The sequence below is a fragment of the Amblyomma americanum genome, chromosome 2, assembly GCF_052857255.1.
Source record: "Amblyomma americanum isolate KBUSLIRL-KWMA chromosome 2, ASM5285725v1, whole genome shotgun sequence".
NCBI classification, from domain to species: domain Eukaryota; kingdom Metazoa; phylum Arthropoda; class Arachnida; order Ixodida; family Ixodidae; genus Amblyomma; species Amblyomma americanum.
The window spans coordinates 70701746-70728254 of NC_135498.1; the positions used below are offsets into that span (position 1 = coordinate 70701746).

General features: G+C 44.4%; 1 protein-coding gene across 1 annotated transcript; it reads left to right on the forward strand.

Annotated features, from left to right (window-relative positions):
- Nucleotides 1-8850: 8850 nt before the first annotated feature.
- On the forward strand, nt 8851-22892 carry LOC144119738 (uncharacterized). The gene is made up of 4 exons (XM_077652284.1): nt 8851-9006; nt 14398-14457; nt 20496-20553; nt 22755-22892. Exons 1-4 carry the CDS (start codon nt 8945-8947, stop codon nt 22890-22892), a joined length of 318 nt encoding a protein of 105 aa, XP_077508410.1. The 5' UTR covers nt 8851-8944.
- The last annotated feature ends 3617 nt before the right edge of the window (nt 22893-26509 follow it).

Sequence of the window (26509 nt, forward strand, 5' to 3'; positions counted from 1 at the left end):
TTGTGTTAAAGCACATATTTTTCACTACCTTGATTGAAAATTGTGAAGTATAGACCCAACATAAAACAAGGGGTGTAGTACACAAATAGTTTGAGTGAAACTGTTTTTGCGCCATAGCATGCACAGTGTGGTATTAAGGCCAAATTCTTTACATGTGCGACTGGTTCATAAAATTTCTATTCTGGCTAATGGCATTTTGCAAAACTGTGTTGCTCTGAATGCTCCTAAGAATAACTTTAGTTCATTCAGGAGCATCTCTATTGACAATATCACTTAAAGGCATGATTGCTCACATTAGCTCTTGGTACTTCACAATATATAGTGTTATGCCTTTAGCATCACCTACTTGCATCACATGTTACAGTAGTAAAATGCTTACTATTGGTTTAAACCACTACTCAGCATGGAGCTGTGCACTTTTTGTTGTGTTGCATGAAGTATACTTATGTATGAAACAACTTCTTTTAGCTGCATTTCACATGATTGAAATTCTACCACAAAAAAGTCTTCATTACAACATTCGTCACTACCTGTTTATTGCCCAGCACATAACACGCCATGGTAAGATATGAACAAAAACGGTGCATGTATGTGTTCTGCACGTGCATTTTATGTACTACCAAAACTATGATGCGATTAACTGATGTCATGTAAGAGAAAGCACATAAAGCAATTTTTGCATAGATTGTTTAAAAAGCGTGTTTTTTATATATTGGAGGATGATTATTTTAAATTTTAAACGGACCATTATATCATGACAAAGTAACTGCTATATGTGCAGAAATTTTATTGACCAAGTGCTTTCCACTAATTCAACCTGCACCTTTAATTGACGAGCTCTTGTGTTCTGCTGGGAAAGTTAAATAATGCGCAGTGCAGTAAGCATGTGCATACATTCTAGTGCAGAGGTCTGCCAGGTTGTAGAGAATGTGGTGTGGGTTGGAATGGCGAACTTACCAGAGTAAGCCTATTTCCTATTTGTTTGCTTTTTCTAAGCTTTGCTGCTGCATGTGTGGATAGTTGATATGTATCTTTTTTTAGTGTACAGCGGGCACTTGCAAACATCAGCTCTATGTTAAGCAGACCCCGGCGTCCTCTTTCCGAGACTGTTTTTGTTCTGAAAATTTACTGCCAAATTTTTCTCGTAGAACTTAAATTTGTCAGCTCTGCAATGCTTACTGCCAGGTCATCCCATTAATGTGGTCCAGGTCACTGAAAATTGATGGGCAAGCACCGGTGGCAAGAGTTGCTAGCAAAATGATCATGGACCTTATTGTTTGTGTCTAAACTTCAGGCGGATTAGTGCAATAGGGCAGCATGTTTTCAACGATCAAAACACACGTGGTTTGGCAGAGGTGCAGACGCCCTTGTACCATTAAAATCCATCATGAAGATCATCTTGTTGCCCTGAGAGGCCATTGGTGATTCATTCTCTGTATCGTATGCCCTGCCCAGGTCCATTTTCTTCTTTTAATTTCAGCCAGAGTATTGATAATTCAGGCTTGTCCAGAAATAAGTGTTGCCATTGTAAAGTCTTGCTGCTAAAATTTTCATCTCTGTGGCCTACTCTTCTTCCTGCATTTAATCTCAAGCCTCATTGCAAGCATCCAAGTTTCAAGACGTGGCTTTTCTTTTGAGCAACATCATTAGGCTGCTTCAGAACAAAATAAAGCCCACCGAGTTCACTAAAGCAAATCTGTATCTCCTGATAATTTCTTTTTCATGGTCTACTTCTCTAAACTCTATTTTGTTTACATAGGGCTCTATACAACTTCAAATGCTCTTCCACTCATCATAGGCTGTTGGCTCTTTCCGAGAGTATCGGACTTTACTTGTAGTTTCTGCTTACTCTTTTTATGCCTGCAGTTCTTTCTCTGCTGAAGTCCTCAAGCATACACTGCTATTCATGCTCGTATATGCGTAACAGAACCATCAACAAAAAAAGCTTACTGGCTGTCTGTCTCCTACTGCTTATATTTCGCTCCTGCATACTCTCTTTGCTTGTTGGTGCTTTTAGGTTTCCTCCATGACTTTCTCTTTGCTCAATCCTGACCTTGATATATTTTCTTCTGCTGCTTGGTTTCGAATTATTGGCTTAATCTCAAGCCTCATTGCAAGCATCCAAGTTTCAAGACGTGGCTTTTCTTTTGAGCAACATCATTAGGCTGCTTCAGAACAAAATAAAGCCCACCGAGTTCACTAAAGCAAATCTGTATCTCCTGATAATTTCCTTTTCATGGTCTACTTCTCCAAACTCTATTTTGTTTACATAGGGCTCTATACAACTTCAAATGCTCTTCCACTCATCATAGGCTGTTGGCTCTTTCCGAGAGTATCGGACTTTACTTGTAGTTTCTGCTTACTCTTTTTATGCCTGCAGTTCTTTCTCTGCTGAAGTCCTCAAGCATACACTGCTATTCATGCTCGTATATGCGTAACAGAACCATCAACAAAAAAAGCTTACTGGCTGTCTGTCTCCTACTGCTTATATTTCGCTCCTGCATACTCTCTTTGCTTGTTGGTGCTTTTAGGTTTCCTCCATGACTTTCTCTTTGCTCAATCCTGACCTTGATATATTTTCTTCTGCTGCTTGGTTTCGAATTATTGGCTTAATCTCAAGCCTCATTGCAAGCATCCAAGTTTCAAGACGTGGCTTTTCTTTTGAGCAACATCATTAGGCTGCTTCAGAACAAAATAAAGCCCACCGAGTTCACTAAAGCAAATCTGTATCTCCTGATAATTTCTTTTTCATGGTCTACTTCTCCAAACTCTATTTTGTTTACATAGGGCTCTATACAACTTCAAATGCTCTTCCACTCATCATAGGCTGTTGGCTCTTTCCGAGAGTATCGGACTTTACTTGTAGTTTCTGCTTACTCTTTTTATGCCTGCAGTTCTTTCTCTGCTGAAGTCCTCAAGCATACACTGCAATTCATGCTCGTATATGCTTAACAGAACCATCAACAAAAAAAGCTTACTGGCTGTCTGTCTCCTACTGCTTATATTTCGCTCCTGCATACTCTCTTTGCTTGTTGGTGCTTTTAGGTTTCCTCCATGACTTTCTCTTTGCTCAATCCTGACCTTGATATATTTTCTTCTGCTGCTTGGTTTCGAATTATTGGCTAGGTTTGATGGTTCTGTATTCTCTTGCTACCCTGCCTCTTGCTTTTAACTTGCTCACTTCTTGATTATTGTGGTAAGTTCACCATTCAAAACCACACCACATTGTCCGCCGTTTGGTAGACCTTTGTGTGAGAATGCATGTATATGGTTCACCAGTCCTCCTGACTGCTGTGATATATGTAATGCCTAATATCTTCGTAAACAGTACAGAGTCAATCACACTTGTCTAGAGTGCTCGAGACGTGCCATCCGGGAAAAAAAGGGGAATACTAAAGTAGGTGTTGAGTTTTATTGATAATGGTTGCACTGGAGAGCAGCAGAATAGACACCTGAACCGCACAGACTCCGGCGCCTTACCGCTAGCAAAGCAGGTGCGAAAAGATTTCACTTCATTTGCTCTGCAGCACACCGCCCGAGTGCTCTAGTCAAGTGTGATTGACTCTGTACAGCTAGTCCCGCTACGGCTCGAACAGCAAGGTCCAGTGGTTTTTAGCGCCCTCCACTGCGTCGCAGATCTCGCCGTGATTTATTTAATAGCTGCTGGAAATAATGGGTCAAAAAACATTTAGGCTTTATTTATGATCGGAATTACTGTTTAGCAAAACATAATTGTGGAACTTGAAGAATTATTTGAAGAAAAACAAATATTTGTAGCTTTGGCATACTTTAAACAAGGTTATCTGAAGAAAGCGAGATTAAAGGTTCCTGAGGGATTTATTAATTGTTGGTATTATGCTCAATCTGTACACAGGAATATTCACCGACATGACAGTGGCCATCAATAGTTGCTCGTGGAGCATGTCTAAAGGACGCTACGCGTGTCTATTCGGCTTATCCTCACCAGATCTTGTCCGCACCACTGAGGATATATGCTGGACAACAAAATGGCACCCATGACATTTGAATACCCTCTATCCGGTTGAATATATTTACAGAGGTAAAGTGCCTGCTTGATACACCAGTGTTTACCTGCCTCCTCATTTTGGTGTATTTTTAACTCAGTGGTTATGGTGTTTGGCTCCTGTCCTGAAAGTTTGGGGTTCAAACCCGCCTTCAGCGGTCGCATTTCGATGCAGGCAAAATAATAGAGGTCCATATACTGTGCAATTTCAAGAAATATTGTGTACTGACGTTCCACAGTGCATCGAGTCCAGGTGGTCAAAATTATCTGGAGCCCTCCACTATGGCGTCTCTCATAGTCTGAGTCACCTTGGCTTGTTAAACCTCACAAGTCAAATCAGAAATGGGAATTTTTTCAGCATGAAAAAATTCCTAATAAAGTGACAAGCTGCTTAATTGGAACTGCTATTGTACTAAAATGTATTGTAAGCAGCTGTCCTACCATAGTTCCAGTTTGCCCGACATGTTGCAGCAGCTTATTAGTCATTTTTAAGGAAAGTGCTGCCATATTTGCAATTTTATACACAGAGCTTCTGGGATAATTTATTTTGCGTTTTGCTAATTGTGCATAAGTGTTCCTCTGAAAACTTCATGGGCTTAATGCTAATGCTCACTGCTTAGATCAAGGTGCGGGTATATCTGGGCAACAGACAATAAATGCATCATTGCCTTCATGTCATCTTTACCACATTGATCAGGTGGGCATTGTGTAAATTTCATGCCGAGCTGAAATGGTAAGCTACCATAATTGCTTTCAGCTCACAGGGCTGCTGTGATGTGCAACACTTTTTTTTTTGGAGGCACATCATCAGTGGAGCTCATGTAGCTGCTGTTGCTTAGCTTGCCTACTTTTTACACATACAATTAAGCGCTCCCTTCTGCTAACATCTGACGATCATCAAATTCCTTATACAAGAAAGTGCTCAGCAGCTTTTGCACATGGTTGCTGGCTCTCTGATGAGCATCGTCAGGAGCCAGTAACAATGGGCAAGAACTGAAAAAAACGTTTAAACTAACCATTAAGACCGCCATCGCCACCAGTAACATAGTGCCAAAGCTGTAATGTTAAAGCTGTATATTACCTGCAACGTAATTATCACACTAAATTTAACATTATGTAAACGTTACTTTATGATTGCAGAAACGTTACGATATTCTTATCTTTAAGTTGTGGAATGTTGCTAAAAACGTTACTTCATAGTCAAAAAAGAGGAAAATAGCAACTTTCAACTAACGTGACTCGATAATATTTTTTACCATTCAACTAACATTGCCACAACGAATTGCGTTTATTGGGCAAGACAGACACGTTGATTCGCCGCCACCGCGTTAGCCGTCATTGTATCAGTTTTTCCTTCGTGATTACAATTATTACATCTTCTTATCTCGTCAATCACAGGTTTTGGTTTTTAAAACTTGGCGCCAAATTGTCGTAACGATAAACGCGTAAAAATTTGTGAGGACAACACAAAGAAATTTTCACTTGGAGACACCTGGCTCAAATTTTGTCTTGTTTTATCAAGAATTATATGTCGTCTAGCAACACAATTTTTCTCAAACCGTTTGCCACTCGTAGCTTTCGGAATATATATCAGTAAATCTGGTCCAATCATTTCAAGTTTGACATTCTCGTGCGCTTTAATTTCAAAAGTCATTTAAAAGTTTTTTTCTTTAAGAAAACGGCAATTGTCCGAGAACCCATTGCTGTACTAGAAGGCGTGCTCTGCCACAATCGTTTAAGAGCAGTAAAACCTGTAAAGTAAATTTAAAAATCATCAAAATTATTATCTCCCACAAGTTATATCGTTTTTATTTCATGCTGGAATTCTTTCACATTTTAAGCAGGTCACTCTGGATGCAGTTCTAACGACCATTCATAATGTTTCACCAACAAAAATTATTGGGAACAAACAGTTCAAAATTCACTACTAAAACCATAACAATAAGCTGGTTATAGCAATCGAGCATTCGAATTTTTTATAGCGACTCCACGTGGTGCTCGTCAAGGCCTCGTGTTTCATAATGTGAACATTCTATGTTTAAAGCATCTGTTGTTACACGTTATTTCCACGATGGACTAATTATAGTGCAGTGCAAGAAAAATTGGGAATTCATCTTTTGTTACCACGCCACAGCGGCCAGCCATCTAAGGTGAATGTGTAGTTGAGCAGGCATGTCCAGCCACAAGAATCGCTATCACGTCCATGACGTGGAAAAGTTGCTTGTGGACAGCTAAGAAAGATATTCACACCTTGTGAGCTTCTTTGAAGAAAATTTAGGTGCCTAGCAAACTTACTCATAGAGTATATTTTCTTCGTCCTAACAATCATGTAACTTCAGTGGCACGTATATTGAAACGTGAAATATTCTCCAATGATTTTGCTTTCGAAAACTCGCGGGTAAGGAGGTTTTGTATTAGCTACTGCCTACTCCCCGCCTAGGATCGAAGTATGGCCACAGTAGTAAGACCACCAAATTCCACTCTCTTCCTAACACGGGTGGCGGACAACTTTGAATTTTTGCGCGACTTATTATTTGTTCGAGTTATGAAAGTTTCCCACCGTCACCTGGCTACTCTATCAATTGGTAGAGATGCACGGAGCCCCGAAGCAGCACTCTTGAGGAAAATTTCCCAAATGTCGACTCAAATGCAAGAGTGACCGGCCGCGGTGGCTCAGTTGTTAGGACGCTCGACTACTGATCCTGAGTTCCCGGGTTCGAACCCGACCGTGGCGGCTGCGTTTTTATGGAGGAAAAACGCTAAGGCGCCCTTGTGCTGTGCGTTGTCAGTGCACGTTAAAGATCGCCAGGTGATCGAAATTATTCCGGAGCCCTCCACTACGACACCTTTTTCTTCCTTTCTTCTTTCACTCTCTCTGTTTAACCCTTCCCTAACGGCGGAGTTCAGGTGCCCTCCGATATATGAGACAGATACTGCGCCATTTCCTTTCCCCCGAAACCAAAACCAAACCATAACCAAATGCAAGAGTGAAGATCTAAATTTGGGGCTCCTTAGTCAGAAGAACAGTAAAGCCGATTAATGAACCAGAGTGAACACCGAGAGAATTCTGACCAGCCCACTTGCGACGCGAAGATGGTACAACGTCACTGGGGTACAGACGTGGGAAGCTGAAGCATCCAAAGAACACAAGAGGCCCAAGAAGCGCTATGGTGGTAATTAGATGTTGGAGCATGAAATTGCGGCCGACCTTTTCCAATTTGCGTTTGCGATTCCCGACGGATCTTTAACAATTCTCTGAAATTAAGCGCCGGACGCCTAACGACCTCAATAATCTATTACACCATGGGGAGGCGGGATGAGTCCAAAGGCCACCGATGTGAATAAGAGCATTCTTGATGGTCCACTGCTTATTTTTCTGGGATTCTGCAATGCAGTGTAGCCCTTTAGAATTGATGACCTTTATATTGAGTTCTGCCTGTTCATATGAGTGAAACCGCATGTTGACTTATATATAGAGACAAATTAAAGGCATGTTGGGAAGCTTAGACAAACACCATTACGTGATTCAGTCTCTTATGTATCGCTCTGTATCCGAAATGTCAATTTTAAACAAGGAAATGATTAGGGCCAGTAGCGTTTTCCTTTGAGTTGGCTGTGGGGGAGGACTCAGCCAAAAAATATGGGTTCAATTTTTGTTCCGAAAACTACAACAAGAAAAAAGATGCTCAATGGATGCTTATAAAACAGAGCATTTAACAATAGTGAATATGAGTACTGTTTACTTAACAGCGGTAGCATAAAGAGAAGATATAAATGGACCATGCTACTGTCGTGGCTACTGCAGCGAACAGCTCTGCTAGTGGTTTTTAATGACAGCTCACTCAGCGTACGCAAGCAAATTCCCATTTAACAACCGAAGCGAGTTCTCAGCACCAAGAATCCTAAAGATGCCACCCGCTCGGTGCCCACTCGAATTTCTTGAGTTAATTTCGTATCTTCGTCATAAAACTCACTCACACTCAATACTCGCCTTGTAGAGTCCTTACGATGCAGAGTATTCTTATTATTACAATTTATTTGTCACTAAGAATGATCCCTCCTGCCACGAAGGTCGATGGAGATTTCTGTTGAGTTAAGAACTCCCATCAAGAACAATGGTTTCCGGGCGAGTTGGTTACGATCCATAGTGCTGACTGCGGATAAATTCTTTCTTTTCTGTTCCATCTAGAATATTAATCAAAGCGCTCCTATCTTACACGACGGACATCTCCCCATGCTTAAAAAACAACTTGACAGCACCGGGGTCCTCCATACACAAGCAATAAAAGCATCACACTATAAACAGTGAAGGAATGCTGAAATGATAGCTTTGTAGTCATTCCTTATGGAAGCACATTTGGGGCCACCAATCGCATGCGCCACTATTGGCATGTAAACAAAAATCTTCACAAGAGCTGGCAATTGAAAAACAAAAAAAAAAAGGTGTTGGGTGCGCGGAGAAGTTTGTAAGGCGACAAATCATGACGAAATTATTTCTCAGAAATGTGCTTACGATAAATATACTAGGATTATAATGAACCAGCGAAAATAAGCCTAACTGCTTATTCATGAATATAATGAACTACGCCGTATATTTTAAAGTTTGCTCATAATCGCGCATCGCTGTTCACATAATTATGAACATTTTTGCCTAATTCTCTGTTCAACATATTATTATTCCTTAGGCCTCATTATTAGATATGAGCAGATTATGATTGCTGTTCACCATCGGCTTTTTCTCTGAGTTCTTTTATTTCCCACCCACCCTGCGTTACGCAACAAGAATGCCAGATGGTGCGTTTAGAACGCCTTTTTAGAGTAGACGAAGACTGCGCCGACAGGAGGCTCTAAGAGATCGCTATATATAGCGGCCATTTCCTTAAAGTACTCAGAGCAGCGATTCTGCGATCCAGTTGCAAAATGGTACAGATAAATAAAAAGCTGATTTTGTTTGCTGTGGCAATTCTCTGCGACCTTACCGAGTAAGTAAATTTTTTTAGCCCTTGTCTATAGAGCGAACATTAAAAATATATTATTTGAAACAAAGTCCACGAAGTACCTTTGTTTGCTTATTTATTATATACCTGTGTGAATTTTTCTGCGCAACCGTCACCTTGTTTTAGCCACCGGGCTAACCAACCCAGAATGTTTATTGCAGTACGTAAATAAGCTGCTGCTTATACTACATCTCCACTTTTGAATGTTGTACATAAAAGGAATGAATGTGCACAGCGACGTATAGAACATGTAATTATAAATCGCACCTCATTATATCCTATGAATTAGTTCTTTCGGCACCCAATGAAAAGCCTCCAAATACAGGTCGCATGCGCTGTATGGCAGCTATTGTATTGTATTAGAGTCACTGAAAGCACGGATGTTGCAGTGCCACTTAGCTTTTCCTCGCACTGCCGCGCATTGAAGTATTATTTCTTTCGCGGTGTAATCTTGCCAGAACGGCGAGAACCAACAATTGCAAAGAATTCTCTAAGATGTGCACTGTTTTCCAAGCATCCGGGTTGCTTTGCAATACGTAAGTGGCACAGGATGCTTCATAAGAGATTGGCGAAAATCAATTTTTTTTATTCCTCTTAATTTCCATTGTTCCTCTTCGCCACCTAATCGAACCTGGCTGTGTTTCTACCTGTGTGCCGGCGTTTTAAGATATCACGCTTAATAACGACGTTGCGATTGCATATACACGCGTCACAAAAAGGTGATTGTGGTGTTGGAAACGTTAAAATACAGCAGCCATACTCCTTCCAATTTGCGGTGGTACGGAGAGGAGTAATGCGGTGCTATGAAACCGTTTTCAATTGCAATGGCTTGAATATAGGCTAGCCGTGCGTGGGGCCATAACACAGTGGACTCCAGGGGCTCGGATTGAAGATCACATGAGCAGTTGTAGAATTAGTATAAAGAGAACACAGCCCTATTCACATAGTCCCAAAGGAAACCACCGTGCGTCACGCCGGCCTATTGGGATAACCGCGTTACGTGGCGGCAGATTGTGTCAATCAGTCCGTCCTAGGTGGCGTATACTGACAAAGTGAGAGGGTGAACAATACGTTGACTGATAATTGTGAGACTATGTCCGTAACGTTGGGAGTGGCTCTGCAGAGGGAGCTTTAGCCATGGATAAATAAGGCGCGAGGAACCAGGAGAGGCGGAAGGGGTTGGTCTACATCTTTCATAATATGGCTGATATGCAGTAAGGGAGAGCCGTAGAGGGTGAGCGCGGTTAGAATGTGTCGATAGGTTGTGGGCAGAGATGTTAGCGACAAAGGAGGATGCAGGCTGGTTAGCTTCAGTATCTGAGAATCGGTAAAAAACTTCCGAAACGCTTCAACGGTGCTCAGTTACCGTAGGCGACCGGGTAAAAAGATACATGCCAGTGCGACCTCGCGCATGATGATGACGAGGAGAAGTCAGACAATAGTAGAGGTGAAATATCAAGTTACAAACAGCTTTTGTAAATTTTTAGAGCGCAAGTCTCAGGAGCTCGTTCCTGCATTCCGCGTCGTACTCGTCGTTGGCGTAATAGGCGTAACGCTCCACCTGCCCACCGTGTCAGGTGGCGTGTCAGGAGCTGCGGTCAAATTTGGCGTTACTTAATAGAGAAATTGTCGGTCATTATTTCTTGTCCATCTCAAATGTCCTTATCCGCTTGAAGAACTTAATAGAGATCGCGTTGTGCGCAGTTTATATGAGACAGAGTTATATTCTGATTTGATTTCACTTGATTCGATTTTAGGGGGCTTAACGTTCAACAGCTACTCAGGCTATGAGGGACGCCGTAGTGAAGGGCTCCGGAAATTTCGACCACCTGAGGTTTTTTAACCTCCAGTGAAATCGCACAGCAAACGGGCCTCTAGAATTTTGTCTCCATCGAAATTCGACCTCCGCGGCAGGGATCGAACCCAGGTATAACGGTTCCACAGCCGAGTCCCATAACCACTGAGCCACCGCGGCAGTATTGAGTTATATTCTACTTGTGTGATATAAACACGGATGAGTCAAAAAAAGTTCTCATGGGCCCCTAAGGAATAGCCTTTGACGAAAGTGATAGTCAAACTGAAATCTGCTTAACGTTAGTGTTGCAGAGGAAACTACCTCTGCAGGTACCAACAGAAAAGCTCCTGCTTGATGTAAAATTATTATTAAGCAAGAGTGCTGAGGGAAGAAAGGGATGAAATGCCTTCAATATGTGCAGGAATCTATCGACGACGTACAGGTAGGACATCGACGTGGTGTACAAGAGGCGCATATCTTGTATCTTGTAATAAAATAAATTTTAAGTGTCAGTACAGCTGAGCGAGGCTTGATTATTCACTTGAAGAGATCCGATTAATAATCAGTGTATGCCAATCAAAGTCCAACCACAGAAAAAAGGCTTAAAAGGTAACAACGAAAATATGTCCTCTGCCCAGAAAAGGACTTGGCAACACTTGCACTCTATTTGTCCACCACCACCACCACCTTATTACTCCTCGCAAAAGCTTCTCAGTACCCAGCAATTCTGGAAAAAAATATTTTTGTGCGGGAAACTGCTTATGAGCGCAATTTATTTCATATAAAGCAAGTTTTCACTATAACAAGCAATATATCCGCAGATGAGCCCACCTCAGCCTTGAATTTTTTTTCTATTCTCATTTTTGCTATCGTCAGAACGTTCCACATAGGCTTTCTTTGGCAGTTTTAACTATTCGATGCAATTGGTGGAACCACTTTAAAAGAAAGATTTTGCAACATATCAGAGTAATGGACCATTGCCTTCAATATTTCCATAACAGCGTATTACAATTTTCCAATTCAAAATTTGTGCCACAGAAAGCTGGACTTGCATCGGTATAAGTTGCAAGTTACCCTTGCCTACGCGTCAAAATCCAGTCATGGTAACCTGGTGGTCGCAATGTAGGAGCAAAAAGGAGTAGAATGTTCTAAGGCATCTATTCTCAAGGCGAAGGTTAAGCGTCCTCCCAATTTTGTTTTACCTCAAGCAAGATGCCACCACACTGCTTTTCAGGATTGGTTTGCTTGAGTGCACAAAAATGTTGCTGAAATTTAATTCGAAAACCTTACTAGCCCCAATAGACGAAATTCCGTCGGCAACAGTCGTTCAGGCGTTGCGATGGTCCTAAAAAGATTGCGCGCAACAGGCATCATCCAGCCATCCCAAGCGGCGAGAGCGACGAAGGCATGCACAACAGATGCAAGGAGTAGCCCTCCTCCCCCCTCCCCTTTTTTTCCTCTGCATAACTGGCCGACATTCATGCGGCGCCAGTTTTCCCGATTTATCAAAACTGTCACGGAAGCGTTCATCGTAGAGAGTTCTTGGTGCTGCTATACGAGGTCTCGTCGCACATAGCAAGCGTCTCTTGGTTAAGTTGTAGACTTTCTCGCGACCTGGAGCCCAACTGAGGGCATACGTACCTTTAATAGTATGCCTCTACCCGACCTGCATATGACAGTTGTGACGCAACCGTTCGCATACAATTGGCCGGGTGGCATCACGATTTTTCGTTCCTCATAGCATACAGCTGCTAGGGAAGTTGTAAGATAGCTCGCGACAGCGATTCCAACCGACGGCGCATAAACTAAAGATGAGATCCCACTTCAAGTGGGGTCTTCATCCCACTTCACACGGCGCATGTGCACAGCTGTTGCAGCTCGATTTCGCCGGCGCCCCGTGCCGCCAACAGCAGCAGCAGCTGCTCCGCATCACATGGCTGGTCACGTGCCGCCGCCACGGTGAAGTGCCAACTCCGCGCACAAGGCTCGAGATGCTGACGTTATGTAGCCAAACAGTTGGACCGCCTGCTACCAAGTTCACGTGAACTTGTGACGTCATTACAGCCTGCCAGCGTGGCAGGTGGTAACTTGCTTACCGAATGGCGGGCTACCTGCTCTTCTTGGCACGTGGCAATGAAATTTATTCCGCAAACTCAATGCAGTTGGTGGCTGCACATCATCAGGCGGCGCATGAGCGTTACAGGAGGTCTGGAAGAGAACCCTGGGGCTCAAGAGACACAGCGGTGGCTTTGATTAAAACCGCCACCTGCCGGGGCAGTAGCGCATTGCTTAACCAGAGTACAACTCTGTCGGCAGTTGTATTAGGACTCCCCTTGATGTATTGATGGAGAGAATGACGAATTATGCATAAAAGGCATGTTGGCTTATATGGGCAAGTGGTATTCGTCAAGGCGGAGCTTAAGTGTCCACTCTAGGTTTTTCCAGAATAAGTGAAGTTTTCAACTGGAAAAAATGAATTTAAAGGCCAGACAAGAGCTAAAACAAAAAAGTAAATATTTGAGGTGCTACGCCGTGAAGGTCAAAGGACAGACGTCGTTAATCATAAAAAAGTTGAAATACGATATGCTAACGGGTACACTAATTTTGCATAACATACGGTGTTTACATATCAGTAAACAAAGAATTCAGGAAAGCAGATCTTTTTTCTAGGGGGAATGGTGAGATGTCGCTCCCAAAGGTGAAGGAGTCTAGCTTTCTGCTTATGCACGATGCTTGAAAAATGTTAACAAGCTTCAACCACTTCTTTGCCCAGGCCACCTGATAAAGCTTATGCTTCTGTTACCTCTCTCGCAGCAAGTAGAAGTGCCTTCAGTTATTTTGGGCCTCCTGTGAGTTGAACGCAGCACACGCTTGAACGATGTTCATTGCTATGCATCTTCGAAGGGTAACCTATAAAACGTTGGCTGCTCACCTGGCATTTTACACAGCTGGCGATCTACAAATTTTGTCCTTTCGTTGTGCAGCAAGGTTCATCTTTTTCGGCATGACCAACCAACACTAGTATTCATCGACGGACCGCGCGTAGAGATTGCAGTTTGGGCATGAGACCGAGAGCATGCTTGCTTTGGAGTTTAAATTAACTCAGTGTTGGCAAGTCATTTTTTCTCGAAAGGAAGGGAAGAAAGGCGGCAATGGAAGTAGCAAGGTATGCACTTGCAGAATGTCGAAAGCACATTAGCTGGGTGTCTCACTTTTGCTTTTTTTCATAATTAGTCACACTATTCTGGGTAACAAATGTGCAGTTTTGTGAAAATTCCGAAATAACACAGAAACGGCGGAGCGTTATCGTGAATCTTCGCAAAGAGGGTTGTGGTGTCTGCTTGACACAAACCAGATTATTCGCGAGGGAAGTTCGCAGGATAATGATAATGCAGTTTTTTGGCGACTAGAAGTGATGCGCGATGTTATGTGTAGAGAGCGCAAACCTACTTGCCAGATATTTAGTTTCGCTTCTAATCACATGGAACATATAGCTAACATAGCAATACAATGTATTTTAGGGGAGACATCCACGAATTTTTTTCGCTCCATCTACTCGCTATTGTTTTGTTTATTTTCAGGTCCGGACTTCCAACAGTCTCCAGTCCACCAATAGGCGCCGCAAATTCGGGGGGCAACCGGTAATTCATACATAGCGACTCGAATTTCTTTACTATTTACGTTTGGGCTTCTGAAAGAGTGCAATGAGTGTGGTGAATGACCACTCCTATCTCCACACACACGAAAGGCTTCACAATCTTCTTCACCCAGGCCCTGCATCTTCACTGAGCCATGAGAGAGGGGAAAGAGGAGGAGGTAAAAGGAGGGAGATAGAAAGTACCACCAAACTGGAAGGCTGCCAGAAAATGTGACCACCTGCGGTTCCAACGTTCTCTAACCCCGTGCAGGGCACCGGTTCCTTCCCAAATATGTTCATTGGAAATGCGGCCGCCCAGGAGGGGACGCGATCCCGTGGCCTTGTGCTCAGTAATCCTATGCTAAAAAGATTGATGCATGGAAGCTGGTCAGCTTTGTAACAGAATTTCTCGCACGGTCTTTCCTGTAATATATGTAATAACTTTTATTGCTAACGCCTACTCTTCCCTTCAATCACTAGATATATTGTTTAAATGTGCAGTGGGAAAGAAGTTACCCTGCAGAAGCACGAATGTTTGTCACAATGACTGCCTCTGCGAAAAAAAATGCACAAATTGTTTTGACATGATTGTACAGTGGACATAACTCGCAAGGTGCACGCGCAAGAAGTTAAAATGGCTTTCTTTTGTTTATATATAATGAGTTGTGAAGTTAGAATGCCCTTGTGAGATGAAGCTATTTGAGCATAGTTGGATTAGGACGCATTTAAAAATTGATGCAAAATAGGAAGAAAGCCTTAAAGCAACAGAAAACGCCTAACACGCGGAACCGGAAGAAACGCCGAAAGTGGAGGGTTGCGAATAATGAAGTAATATTGTCCAGTGGTGTTGAGTACACGCAGAAAGTGTCACGAAGCCTTAGCAAAGAAGTTCTCATTGCTCTAAGTGGTTCCCCAAAAAAACTGCAACGAGAAAAGTATCCCTTCGATTCGACTGTCTTCGTGTTACGAATATCAGCTGATCTCAGCCTCAATATATTCAAAATTCGTAAACGTGCATGAAACATCAAAAACTACTTAACACATCGTAAAAACTGCTGGGCCCAGTCGAATTCTTTTACAGAAAAGTGATTGCGCGCGGCAAAGAGAGCTACAACAAAACAAAACAATGAATACCTGTGCCGGCAAAGTTTGCAAAGAACATCAATAAGCAGACATGGGATATCTTTCAAGCATTGCCTTCTTCAAAAAGCATCGATCGGACGTCTAAAAGAGGGCAATAATAAGAACACTGGCGTCCGTTAATGCAGCTGGAAATTCTCCAGGCTCAAGATTAAAACCCGCTCGGAGCATCAGTCGCGGCGCTCGGCTGCCGTCGGTCTAAGCCATGTATTTCGCTCCCCGCAGTTGTCAAATATATATGATTTCGTTAACGTGTAAGAAGGTTTCATAGAAATCCGAAACGATGAGCAGCTGTCAGATCCTACTCCAGGTTACCTGGGTTACACTGCTTGTCTCGCCAGCTCTGTCTGTTTCTGACTTTGGTTCTCTGTCCTTGTCTTTGATGCGCAACCAGACGAGTTGCTGGATCTCGTCTGCGCGTTACAGACAAGCGGCTACTGAAAGCTTGGGTTCGTCAGCTACGTTTCGTGGCATCGCCGCTAGCGTTATGCTTGGATTTCGTTCCATAGCGATATATAAATGGGCTCATCCTTTGCTTTCTGTTCTACACTGGTGTCATAGACGAAGGACAAAAGAGTCAGAATAACGCACGAGGCCGCGTTGTTCAGCACCGAAGTACATGACATAGATGTGGCAATAATATTGCTCAAGAGCTGGTTCATGCTTTTCATGTGCGGGCATTACACAGTTGTCGCCGGTTAGCTTGCGTGAGTATTCTACACAATGGCTTGTGTTTGCTACTATGTGAACGTTGCTCCCCTGTCAACGACCTACACGCAAACGGGGCGCTGTTATCTGCAGTATATATTCAGCGAAGAATTTCGCGGGTTCTTCTGCAGTACCATTGGGCAATGTTCTTTCTTTCAGAGCAATGGCTGAGCTAGTGAATCGCCACAATGGCGTATTTATGGCGTGGTGTTGACCCTGCGGAAAGACATGATTTTTTGGAAAGAGAGTGTTGACAACAGTACTCTGTTCAAAAACCGTGCTGGCTTCTTGGGTGGCGTATTTGATTAGCTACAGTGCCCGCTGATGTTGACTTTATGTGATATAAGACCAAATGGTCGTGAGCTGCAGCATCTCTGCTGAATTTCCTCAACGCCTGGCAGTCGTTTTTACAGAAAAGGGTGGAAAACTTCCCAGCAGCTGGTGGTCAGAGATATGAACGATTATTTCAGGAGCTAAGCTTGGTTCAAGTGGACATCGCCTTTAAATCAAATTGAAGACTAGCGGTGTCGGAAGCTAGCTTGGAATAAGGAAAAGTCCACTTCGAGGCATTTTATGAGGGTTCGTAGCAATTGTGGATGCTTTTCATGTGCTAAAGTGCTGGCGTTGGAAAGAGAGAAAACAGCGCTACCGTTTAGACCTGGACATGAGGAAAAACTGAAAACGCGATGACTTCAACTGATTTAGAAAGGAGGCAGCATAGACAAAGACAGAATGGGGAAGGAGACAGGAAACCTTCCTCAAAATAACAGTCAGTTTGAGGCGGTGATTCCACAGCCAGTCGGGAACGTCCGTGTAAGTCGAAATGCTTGTTTCCCTAGTTGTGCCAACCACATGACCAACAACACACCACGTGACCAAACACGTGACCACTTGGCGGCGCCGCCATGCTGCAGGTTCGAAATCCTACCGTAATGTAGCTATCGCTACAAAATGAGATGGCTGGCTGCAGTTAGAGGCTATGACCGCAACGAGCTAGAACACCAGACAACCGACATTCTGATTGGATTGAAAATTTACTGAAGAGCGGTGACAGGCCAAATTCGTCGCCTGAAAGGCGTGTTCCGCGGGTCTGAGTTGCACCCAAGCGATCTTTCTGCGAGCGACAGTTGAGGAAAACTTCGCCGACCTCATGACGCGAGACATTTCCGCCTCTCGATTGGTCTGCGCGCGGCTTGGGTGGGCAGGGCAGAGGTGATTGGCAGTGAAGTCGACGGAGTCGCCCCAGGAAACGCACAGCGAAGTTCCGCACGGTGGTGTTGAAAAAAGGAGTTTAAGTCGAGATGCTATACATTGCCAAATGCGGATAAACAGCTACTCGACGTGTCAAGGTTCAGTTCAGCGTCAACGTTAATTCGAAGAACAGCCTCTATTCTCCGATTCATCCATAACATCTGTTCTGCGAAAAAGCGATCGGGCCCCCTGAGAGCAGTAGAATACAGAAGGCAAGAAGGCATTGGTTGAATTAACCGCAGCGCTCCGCGTTTCTTGGTGGACTTCGTTGCGAAGCCGACGGAACTAAGGTCCCACCTAGCTCTCCTCAGTAGGAATATAAAATTTTTATCGACCCAGACACAGTGCTGGCCATTAAAGGGCGCCTTCGCTCTTCCAACATGACACATAACGTAAAGAGCACCACAGTAGTGCCGAAGGATCGTAGGTATTTCAATCTACTGCATGTAGTAGCATGAGCGACGAATGCTGCATGTTGGAGCAAACGGCACTCTAGTGCAACTGCACAAGAGCTACCGAGTCCTGCGCGGCAAAGAGCTCTTTAAAAGGTAGCGCGTGCTGGCGCCACTTGTCAACGGTTCAGTGCTTCACCGCTAAGTGCTCTGCCGGGACCGCTACCAGAAGACCGGACAACGTCATCAGACTTTTCGCGACCGCTATATGTAAAGAATAATATTCGCACGTGGAAAGCTTTCATTGTGCTGTTTACTTGTGCAGACCCGCGAGCAGTGCACCTGAAGCTTGTCAATGACATGTCGACAAGCAGCTTTCTGCTAGCATTCCGAGGGCTTGTGTCGCGAAGGGGACTGTGCCATATCATACATTCGGACAACGGGCAGACCTTAAGGCGAGGAGCAAAGTAACTGATCGATCTGTATCATTTTGATCTGTAGCATTTTGCATGTGCTGAAGTTGTGTGCCGCTTTGCTGTGGAGTGGACACCAAGGCGCGGTGGTTTCTGTTCAAGGATGGTGCACTCAATGAAGGTGGCATTAAAAAAAAGTTATCGGAAAGAAATGCCTAGAAACTGAAAACTTAGCCACCATCCTTTGCGGCGGTGAAGCCCTGGCGAATTCTCTGCTGTTTATTCATTTGTGCAGCGAGGTCGAAGAGGGTAACACTCAAGCGACTTCAAGCTTCCCCTCGGGAGGTGGCTAACGACTCCGCCGATGGCAGATGGCGAGCCGCGCGCTTCGACACCGGACATGGTTCGCTCGTTTAGGCGCCAGAGAAGAATGTTACAGAACCAATTCTGGCAGGCCTGAAGAGCGGAGTACCTCAGTGAGTGAACATCAGCATAGGCGACAAACCTAAAGCAGGTTCCCTTGCCTATACTCGGACAGCTAGTGCTAGTTGGAGAACCACTTCCCCGCCTGCTATGGAAGCTGGGGAGAGTGGATAACGTGTTCGAAGATAGGGACACTAAGGTACGTTCTTGCGAGATCAGACTTTTGGCGTCGCAGTGCTCCGACAGTCTGGAGTTGACAGAATTGTAGAGTGCCATCCCACGCATTCTGGAAGGAGGGGGTGAAACGGGAAGCGGTAGCCGCACCAGGCATTACTCCTTTACCTTGAGATAAGTGTACGGCCAACGCGCTGCACCTCCCCGCACGACGACCTCAACGGGATTGTATTTCCTTTCCGGAAAATGTAACCTTCCAACCTCGCCGATTAAGGAGAAAGGAGAGATCCAGGACGGTCATGAGAGGGCTGGGAGACGGGTTAAGGAGTGATGTACCTTGCGGAGGTTGGGGATAGAGCGTGCCGCCTTTCTTACCTATGAAATAATTGATAGATTTTGTGTTGGAGAAAGATAATATGCGCGGGGAGTAACTGATAACGTCGGTAGCATCACTCCGTTACTTCAGCTACCTCCCTTGGCGAAATGACGATCTTGAGGGGCCGGAGGTTGGTCAAGTAGTGCTGTACGATCAGATGATGGTTGCCAATACAAGCGTCCTAGATATCCATGGCGTCCCCTGTATTTTGTTTTTCTGGCTTGAATCGTTGGGATTGCTTTTGGGGCGAGTCCACCGAGCAGAATCTTCTAGTAATGTGAATATAGATGTTTTTATGTTACTATGAACGGTATGTCGGTACTCCTGCCAAAAAGTCTGCTAGCGGGACACGCTGCCGTCTGAGGGAAGCAGGTTTAAGCCGGAGGCGGCACAACACAGCAGCGCCCCATTTCCCTCCTGTTCTTTGAGTTTGCGTGGTGCGAGAGAGACGATGCTGCGACGGCGATGCTGGCCTACGGTTCTAGACCACGCTGGAAGCCGGAGCTCTGAAGGTGGAACCGCTCAATTTGCCTTGCTTGCCTCCCGTGCTACCGAGAGGCCATCGCTTTGGGGAGTTCCTCTATGAACACCTTTGGCTGCTGGATATTTCTTTGTGTGTTCTTCTTCCCGGTCATGTGGTCCGTGCCAACGGAACGGTACTGTCTGAGGCCAAACAAGAGAGCCCCCCCCCCCCCCCCCCCCCCCCCGCCCGCATTTGTAAGCTTGCCTTTGACGCTTTTTACGACTTGTCGATAAGGCACTCTTCTTGTCCGGGTAAGTTCCACGGAGGTGTCTGGTTGTCTGGGTTTCAGCACAATGAAATATAGAGTTAATGTAATATACAGAGCGAGGAGGTGTATGTCTTTTTCTCGCTGCCTAAAATCCTCTTCAGCAAGCCATACAAACAGTTCTTACGTGAGCAGAAAACTGGCGTCTACAGCTGTAAGGTCTGGCTTGCAATGTGGCACTAGGTTGTAGTTGTGTACTACGTTCCACACGAGTAATCTGATTCCTTGTTCATTTCAATCCCCATGTGCCAGTTTTTACCTGTGATGTGTGATACGTGTGATAGAATTTGAAAAAAATGCAGTGATTTTGCGTTATAACATGACCAAATCTTTATTTCAGTGTGTACTGCTGCATTTATTGGTGTTCTCTTTTTCAGAGGCGGCGGACTTCCAAGGCCTTTTCATCTACCCCCTGATATAACTTGTCCAGCAATGGTGAGTACATAGAAATTGTTTAGCTCCGGGAGGTAACCTTACGGGCTGCAATTCCTATATTCACTTAGTCGTGGCCAGGGTGAGAGTGGGCCTCGCCAACGTATACAATTGCTAGCAATTGCGTCGCAATCAAAAATGCAAATATATTTTGAATGAGGAACCTTTGCTGATAATAGTACGCTGTGAAAGCGGGTGCTCATAGAGCCGTCGTTGGAGGAAGCTGGGGTGGGGCCTGAATGGAGATAAGAATTGCAATTTCAGATGACCACGGGGGCGCGCTTGATTCATCGTGTGCTTTGTGTGGGTTGGACTGCGATAGGCTAGGAACTCTCACAACGCTTACACATGGCTTCCGAACTGCGAGAACGGCCCTACATCTACATATTCTACAGGATTGAAGGCAGTGTGTTTGCTTCTCGTTAGTAGAAACCTGAGTAAGCAAGCGGAAAAAAATACTCGTTGAACGGATGTTGGACAAACCAGGAAACGAAACGGAAAACAAAATTTGGTTTTTCTGCGAGCAACCAATTGACATTAGCCTCGAGTATCTGTCACTTGTACATGGCTCCCGTGGAATCTGACAAAATGCGCAAGAATAAAATTAGAATTCGGCTATTTGTCTAGGCGAAGATCTGACAAACATGAAAGCGAGCGATGTGTATTTTTGCTCGGCTAAAATTATGGTCGCCACTCATTATCGAAGACGGGAATGATAACACGTTAAAACGGATGCATAGCGTGTAACGCAGGGGAGGAATTGTAGGGTATCACTGGCGAGCCAAGGGCTTAAATTCCGAGGGTGAGATTACGAATTGATATGATGAAAACTGAACTAAATATCAAGTCTATGAACGGTGCAACAATATCCGGTGATGGAAGATATAGCGCTAAGAAGCCAGGACGAACAATGAAAGAGACACCACGAGCGCTAACTTTCAACCGAAGTTCATTCATTGCATGTGATTTATGCTGAATATCGCACAAATACTACCAGGCTATCATGCCGTTAGTCATCACATAACAGGCACTTAGTTTTTAGTTACATCATCAAGGAATTGAATTTTTTTTCTTTGAGAGCGAGATAGATGCTGGACTAACACACTTATCTTTCAGTGTTCGCATCTATCTGGCATCTAAAATCTCACGTGTTAGTTGCTGTTTGTTTTTACTGATGATTTGGCATTCTTTGAAAACTCGCTGGCACCCCACCGGCTTGCAATCCAAACAGCGTTCGGCAAGGTTTCGTTGCCGAATACTGTTTGGATTATTTGTTGGATTGTTTGGATTGGATTGTTTGGATTGTTTTGATTATATTCGGCGCCTGTGCACCCTCCTTCTTTCTTAACACTTCATGAATCTGCAATCAGGAATACCAAATGTAATCTGTCATCTGATATCCTATTTAGGACATGTCGCCGAGATTTTTATGCCCGCACAGTTTTGTTAACGGAGTCCCACTAGAAAGGTAATGTTTGAGAGAAGCAGCCTTTTTAATGACACAAACACAAAATCAGCTTTCCTCGCCTGACACCCACTCCGACTATTGTTTTTTTTTTGTGTAAGGGAGTAAACCATATTGTAATTAGCAGCAAAACACAAAAGAAAACACAGCTATTACGTACAATACACAATACAAAACATACTATGGTACCCGGAAAAGGCAAACCTGAAACGATTAGTCTAATCGCAGTATAGTATGAATATTGTGATGTGCAATATATTAACCCTGAACAGTAAGCCTGAAATTAAGGATTTACAGTGAAATCTAATATTTTAGAGACATGAAGATAACATGCAAATTGTTTACCAGACAGGTAAACAATATAATATTTATAAACAAACGGGAACCGTAAACGTAATTGTATAAGTGCCGTCGCAGGTTTTGCTTTGAAGGTGACGTTAATACTTTCCCTTTTTGAGTGTCGCCCCATTCTCAGACAATTATCGCTCAACAATTCATCCGATTCACTACGTATATAGTGCTCTGAATAATATTTTCTGCAGACAGTAACCTGTAATTAGCCCTAGGAAGAATGACTACAGCATTAGAGCGAAACACTGGCCTATGTTACGTAGCAGTTCATGTCACTTCCGTGCTACGTTTTGAAATCGAATTTTCCAGGCTGTCGAGCCGCAAAATTATATACGCGCATTAAATAAAGCAGTGAAACTCACTTAATCTAATTGCTGGTGCTTTGCAGTGTCCGCCAATGCAAAGATTACATAGATCAAGGTGCGGCACGGGTTGCACCTGCCTCCGCCTCCGGCACGATCATTTTAACAGGCTTTACTGCGTCAAAACTCCTGTACCGGGAAGAGTACCGCCTGGATTTATATAGCTTGTCGTGGCTGCATCTTCGACAGGCACGAAGTTGCCTTGGTCACCGTCTCGAATAAAGTGCCATCATTAACACAAAAATGAGTTGTTTGTCACAACTTCACAATATATCTTAATTATCGAGAAAATAACTCGCGTGTGTTCACCGTAAAGATATAAACAAGCTTGACCGGGCCCAGTAGGCAATTGCATGACCTCAGCAAAGTAAAAAAAAGTGGGTATTTAAAAGAGGCAGAAATAAACAGAGGAAGGGCAAAATAATTGACACAAGTGGCAGTAATCCTAATTAAAGACTACCAAGCAATCAGCTGAAAACCATTTCAAATAAAGGACAGCTTAGGAGAAAACTAACAATGTTCGTACATCATAAACGCAAACAGTAAGAACGCAACCGTTTTCTGTTAAACCTCTCAGTAATATATATTTGTTTGACATTCCTTAAAGGTTATGAGTCAATGACTGGCTTTTATAAAAAAGTACGTAATCAACTGCCCAAGCATCAGTATTTCTTCATTCCACATTTATATTCCTCACTAAAGATGGTACCACAGTACTGGTGGACGACTTGAAGCTACACGAATGGTCGCGAACAGCAACGCATACGATTCTGTCACAACAGAAATGTCATTTCTGTCTTAAATGGAGGACATAAACGTAGTCAGTGAAGTTTTTCGCGAAATAAAATATTATTTTAAATGTAATCTGATGGAGAGGGGCAGTAAAAAGTTATTAAAGCAGAGCTCGTGAGCAGCCAGCCAACGCAAGGGAAACTATATCGTAACATCAGCGAGCACCTTCTTTCTGGTGTGATCTGTACGGTCTCCAGGATACGAGCCACATTCACCTTACCTTACGCATCGGCAGCTGAGTTTTGCCGCTGTGACCGATCTATGGTTGCTTTTCAAATGCAAAAAAAGACCTAGTCCGACGCTAGCTGCTTTTCAGAAAATCAGCAAGTTTTTCAGCAATCAGCAAGTATAGTGTGCGGCCACCAGCGGTCGGTGCCTTCTTTCGTCATGTACCATCCCGACCAGACGGGTTTCCGTCAGACTCTAGACTTCAAGCATATTCGCCAGACGTATGGCCAACCCATCATCACTGAGACACGACGCTACGTTTCGTTGACAACCCGGATCGCTGCTTTCAAGGGGCACCTTGTGTATCAGTCGAGGTGGCCAGCGACCAAGTGCTCTTTATTGCTGAACGTACAGTGCTTTTATAGCCGCAAGGGGTGTGGCAACCAAGGCGCATATCTAATCTAGGCGAGCACGATGAATCGCCGCACCAGGCATTGCACGTGCGTCATTCCCGATACATCTTCCCTTCTGTGGAGAATAGATGCCATGTACTTGGTTGAAATTTCGGTCGTACCGCAGGCGCTGCGGTGGTCTCCTATCTCTGGTAGATCGGCGCAATGTAAGAGCCTGCGGAGCCGTTTAGCTCACAGTCGGTCCAGTCGTAGTCACGGGCGGCGGTGCCTGCGGAATGTTCTCGGAGTTCACAGGGGAGTCTCCAGTTGCAGCAGGTGCCGTGGGCTGCAGTGCTTCACACGCTCGTTCGCTTTCCCGGTCGTCACATTCGAGGGCTTCTTGCTGGAACAGCTCACCAGTTGCAAGCAGATGCTGTCCTCGGTAACTACTCGATAAGACGTCGGTGCAACTGCTTCCGTAACTTGAGCTCGGCGATTCCGTCTTTTCCTGTACTCTCACGACATCGCCGGTATTGAGAGGTGGTAACGTTCTCCCCCGAGTGCCTGCCTGGGCTCGCTTAAATACTGGTATGCTTGGCTGCTGCCTGAAGTTTGCGAGTAGAGTGCGAAGCCTCCTGCCCTGCAAGAGTTCACCAGGGGAGCGGCCATCTTCGAGCGGAGTGGATCTGTAGTTGAGCAACCCGAGCCAGAAGTCTTCTTTTGTTTCTTCCGTTTTCTTTAGGATTCTTTTCACAATCTGAACCCTCTTCTCAGCGAGAGCAAATTCATAAGACGAAAACTGCGGCCCATTGTCCTTGTGGACTTCCATTGGAATGCCGTATCTTGAAAAGATGGCGCTCAACTTCTCAATTACGGCACTGCATGTTGTACGAGTCAGCTTCTCCACTTCCGGGAAGTTCGAATGGGCATCAAAAACCGACAGGTACGAGCTGCCTCCGTACTGAAAAATGTCAACGCCCACGCGGTACCATGCATGGGCCGGTGTAGGTCTGATCATAAAAGGCTCACTTTGCGGTTTGTACGTATATTTGCGGAAAACTGCACAACTCTGCAGCAGGTTTTTGATATCAGAGTTCAGCCCCGGCCAGAACACTAGGCCCCTGGCTCTTGCTTGGCACTTGTTCAAGCCCATGTGTCCCTCATGAATACGTTCGAGAACTTCCTTTCGCATTGACTTCGGGACTACAACTTTGCTGCCTTTAAATACAATTCCTTTAATCAATGAGAGCTCGGACGCGAATGGCTTCATTATTCCCACAATGCCACCGTGGCCATTAATGTAGCGCATCACTGACTGCAAGTCCTGATCATTCGCCGTTGCTTTGGCCAGACGGGTCAGTGTTCTAGCGCTTACCAAGGTTGACATGACTGCAACCGCGTGGGCCTCCACATCTTCCGTGTCGTCGGAGTAGTCCTTAGTCGCTGTCCCTGGAGCCCCTGATAGCATGTCTGCGAGAAAGAATTTCTTTCCTGGTACATACTGCAGTTCAAAATCATAAGCCATTAGCCTCAAGAAAAAACGTTGAAGCCTGGGTGGCATATCACTGATTCCTTTCGCTGCAACACCAAGCAGTGGACGGTGGTCAGTCTCGATAACAGTTTTACGTCCGTATACGAAGTGATGAAATTTTTCACAGCCGAACGTTATCCCCAATGCTTCCTCTTCAATCTGCGAGTACCTCTGCTCCGAGTTGGCCATTACACGCGAGGCATAAGCGACTGGCCGCCAGTTTTCACCGTGGCGCTGTAAAAGTGCAGCCCCCAAACCATTCTTTGATGCATCTGCCACGATTTTAGTTTCTTTGGCTGGGTTGAAAATAGCTAGGAGAGGCGCACTGCTAAGCATGTCGCAGACCATCCTCCACTCACTAGCGTGGTTTTCGGTCCACTCGAAGACAGAGTCCTTTTTGATGAGGCTGCGAAGAAGCGTAGTACGTTCTGCGAGATTAGGCAAGTACTTGCTGAAATAATTTGCTACTCCTAGCATTTTGTGGACAGCGGCTTTATCCGTTGGGCATGGAGTCTCTCTCAACGACTGCGTCAACGCTGGGTTAGGCTTTATTCCCTCGTGGCTAATGACGTCACCCAAGAATTTAATTTCAGTCACTCCAACCTTGCACTTTTCAGCGTTGAAAGTTAAGCCTGCTTTTTCTGCCACTTGCAGCACTTTCCGCTGCAGAAAGAAAGCATGAAAGAAGCATGAAAGAAAGTATGTGCCATGCTCAGAAGAGGTAGTATATAAAATCTCAATGTCATGCGGACAAGTGTATATCGGGCAGACTAGGCAATGCGATAATACACGTTTGATAGAGCATGCAAATAATTTGGACGCTAAAAAGTCTACTAATCTCGTTGATCATGTCTGTGACTGCAAAATCTTGTTTACCTTTCTTGCACTATTGTAATAT

What these genes read in the sequence shown, in the direction of transcription:
- LOC144119738 (XM_077652284.1), top strand. Translation starts at nt 8,945, where the DNA reads ATGGTACAGATAAATAAAAAGCTGATTTTGTTTGCTGTGGCAATTCTC. An exon ending in GCAAATTCGGGGGGCAACCG is followed by an intron (nt 14,458 to 20,495) that starts GTAATTCATACA and finishes TCTCTTTTTCAG; the next exon opens with AGGCGGCGGACTTCCAAGGC. An exon ending in ATATAACTTGTCCAGCAATG is followed by an intron (nt 20,554 to 22,754) that starts GTGAGTACATAG and finishes GGTGCTTTGCAG; the next exon opens with TGTCCGCCAATGCAAAGATT.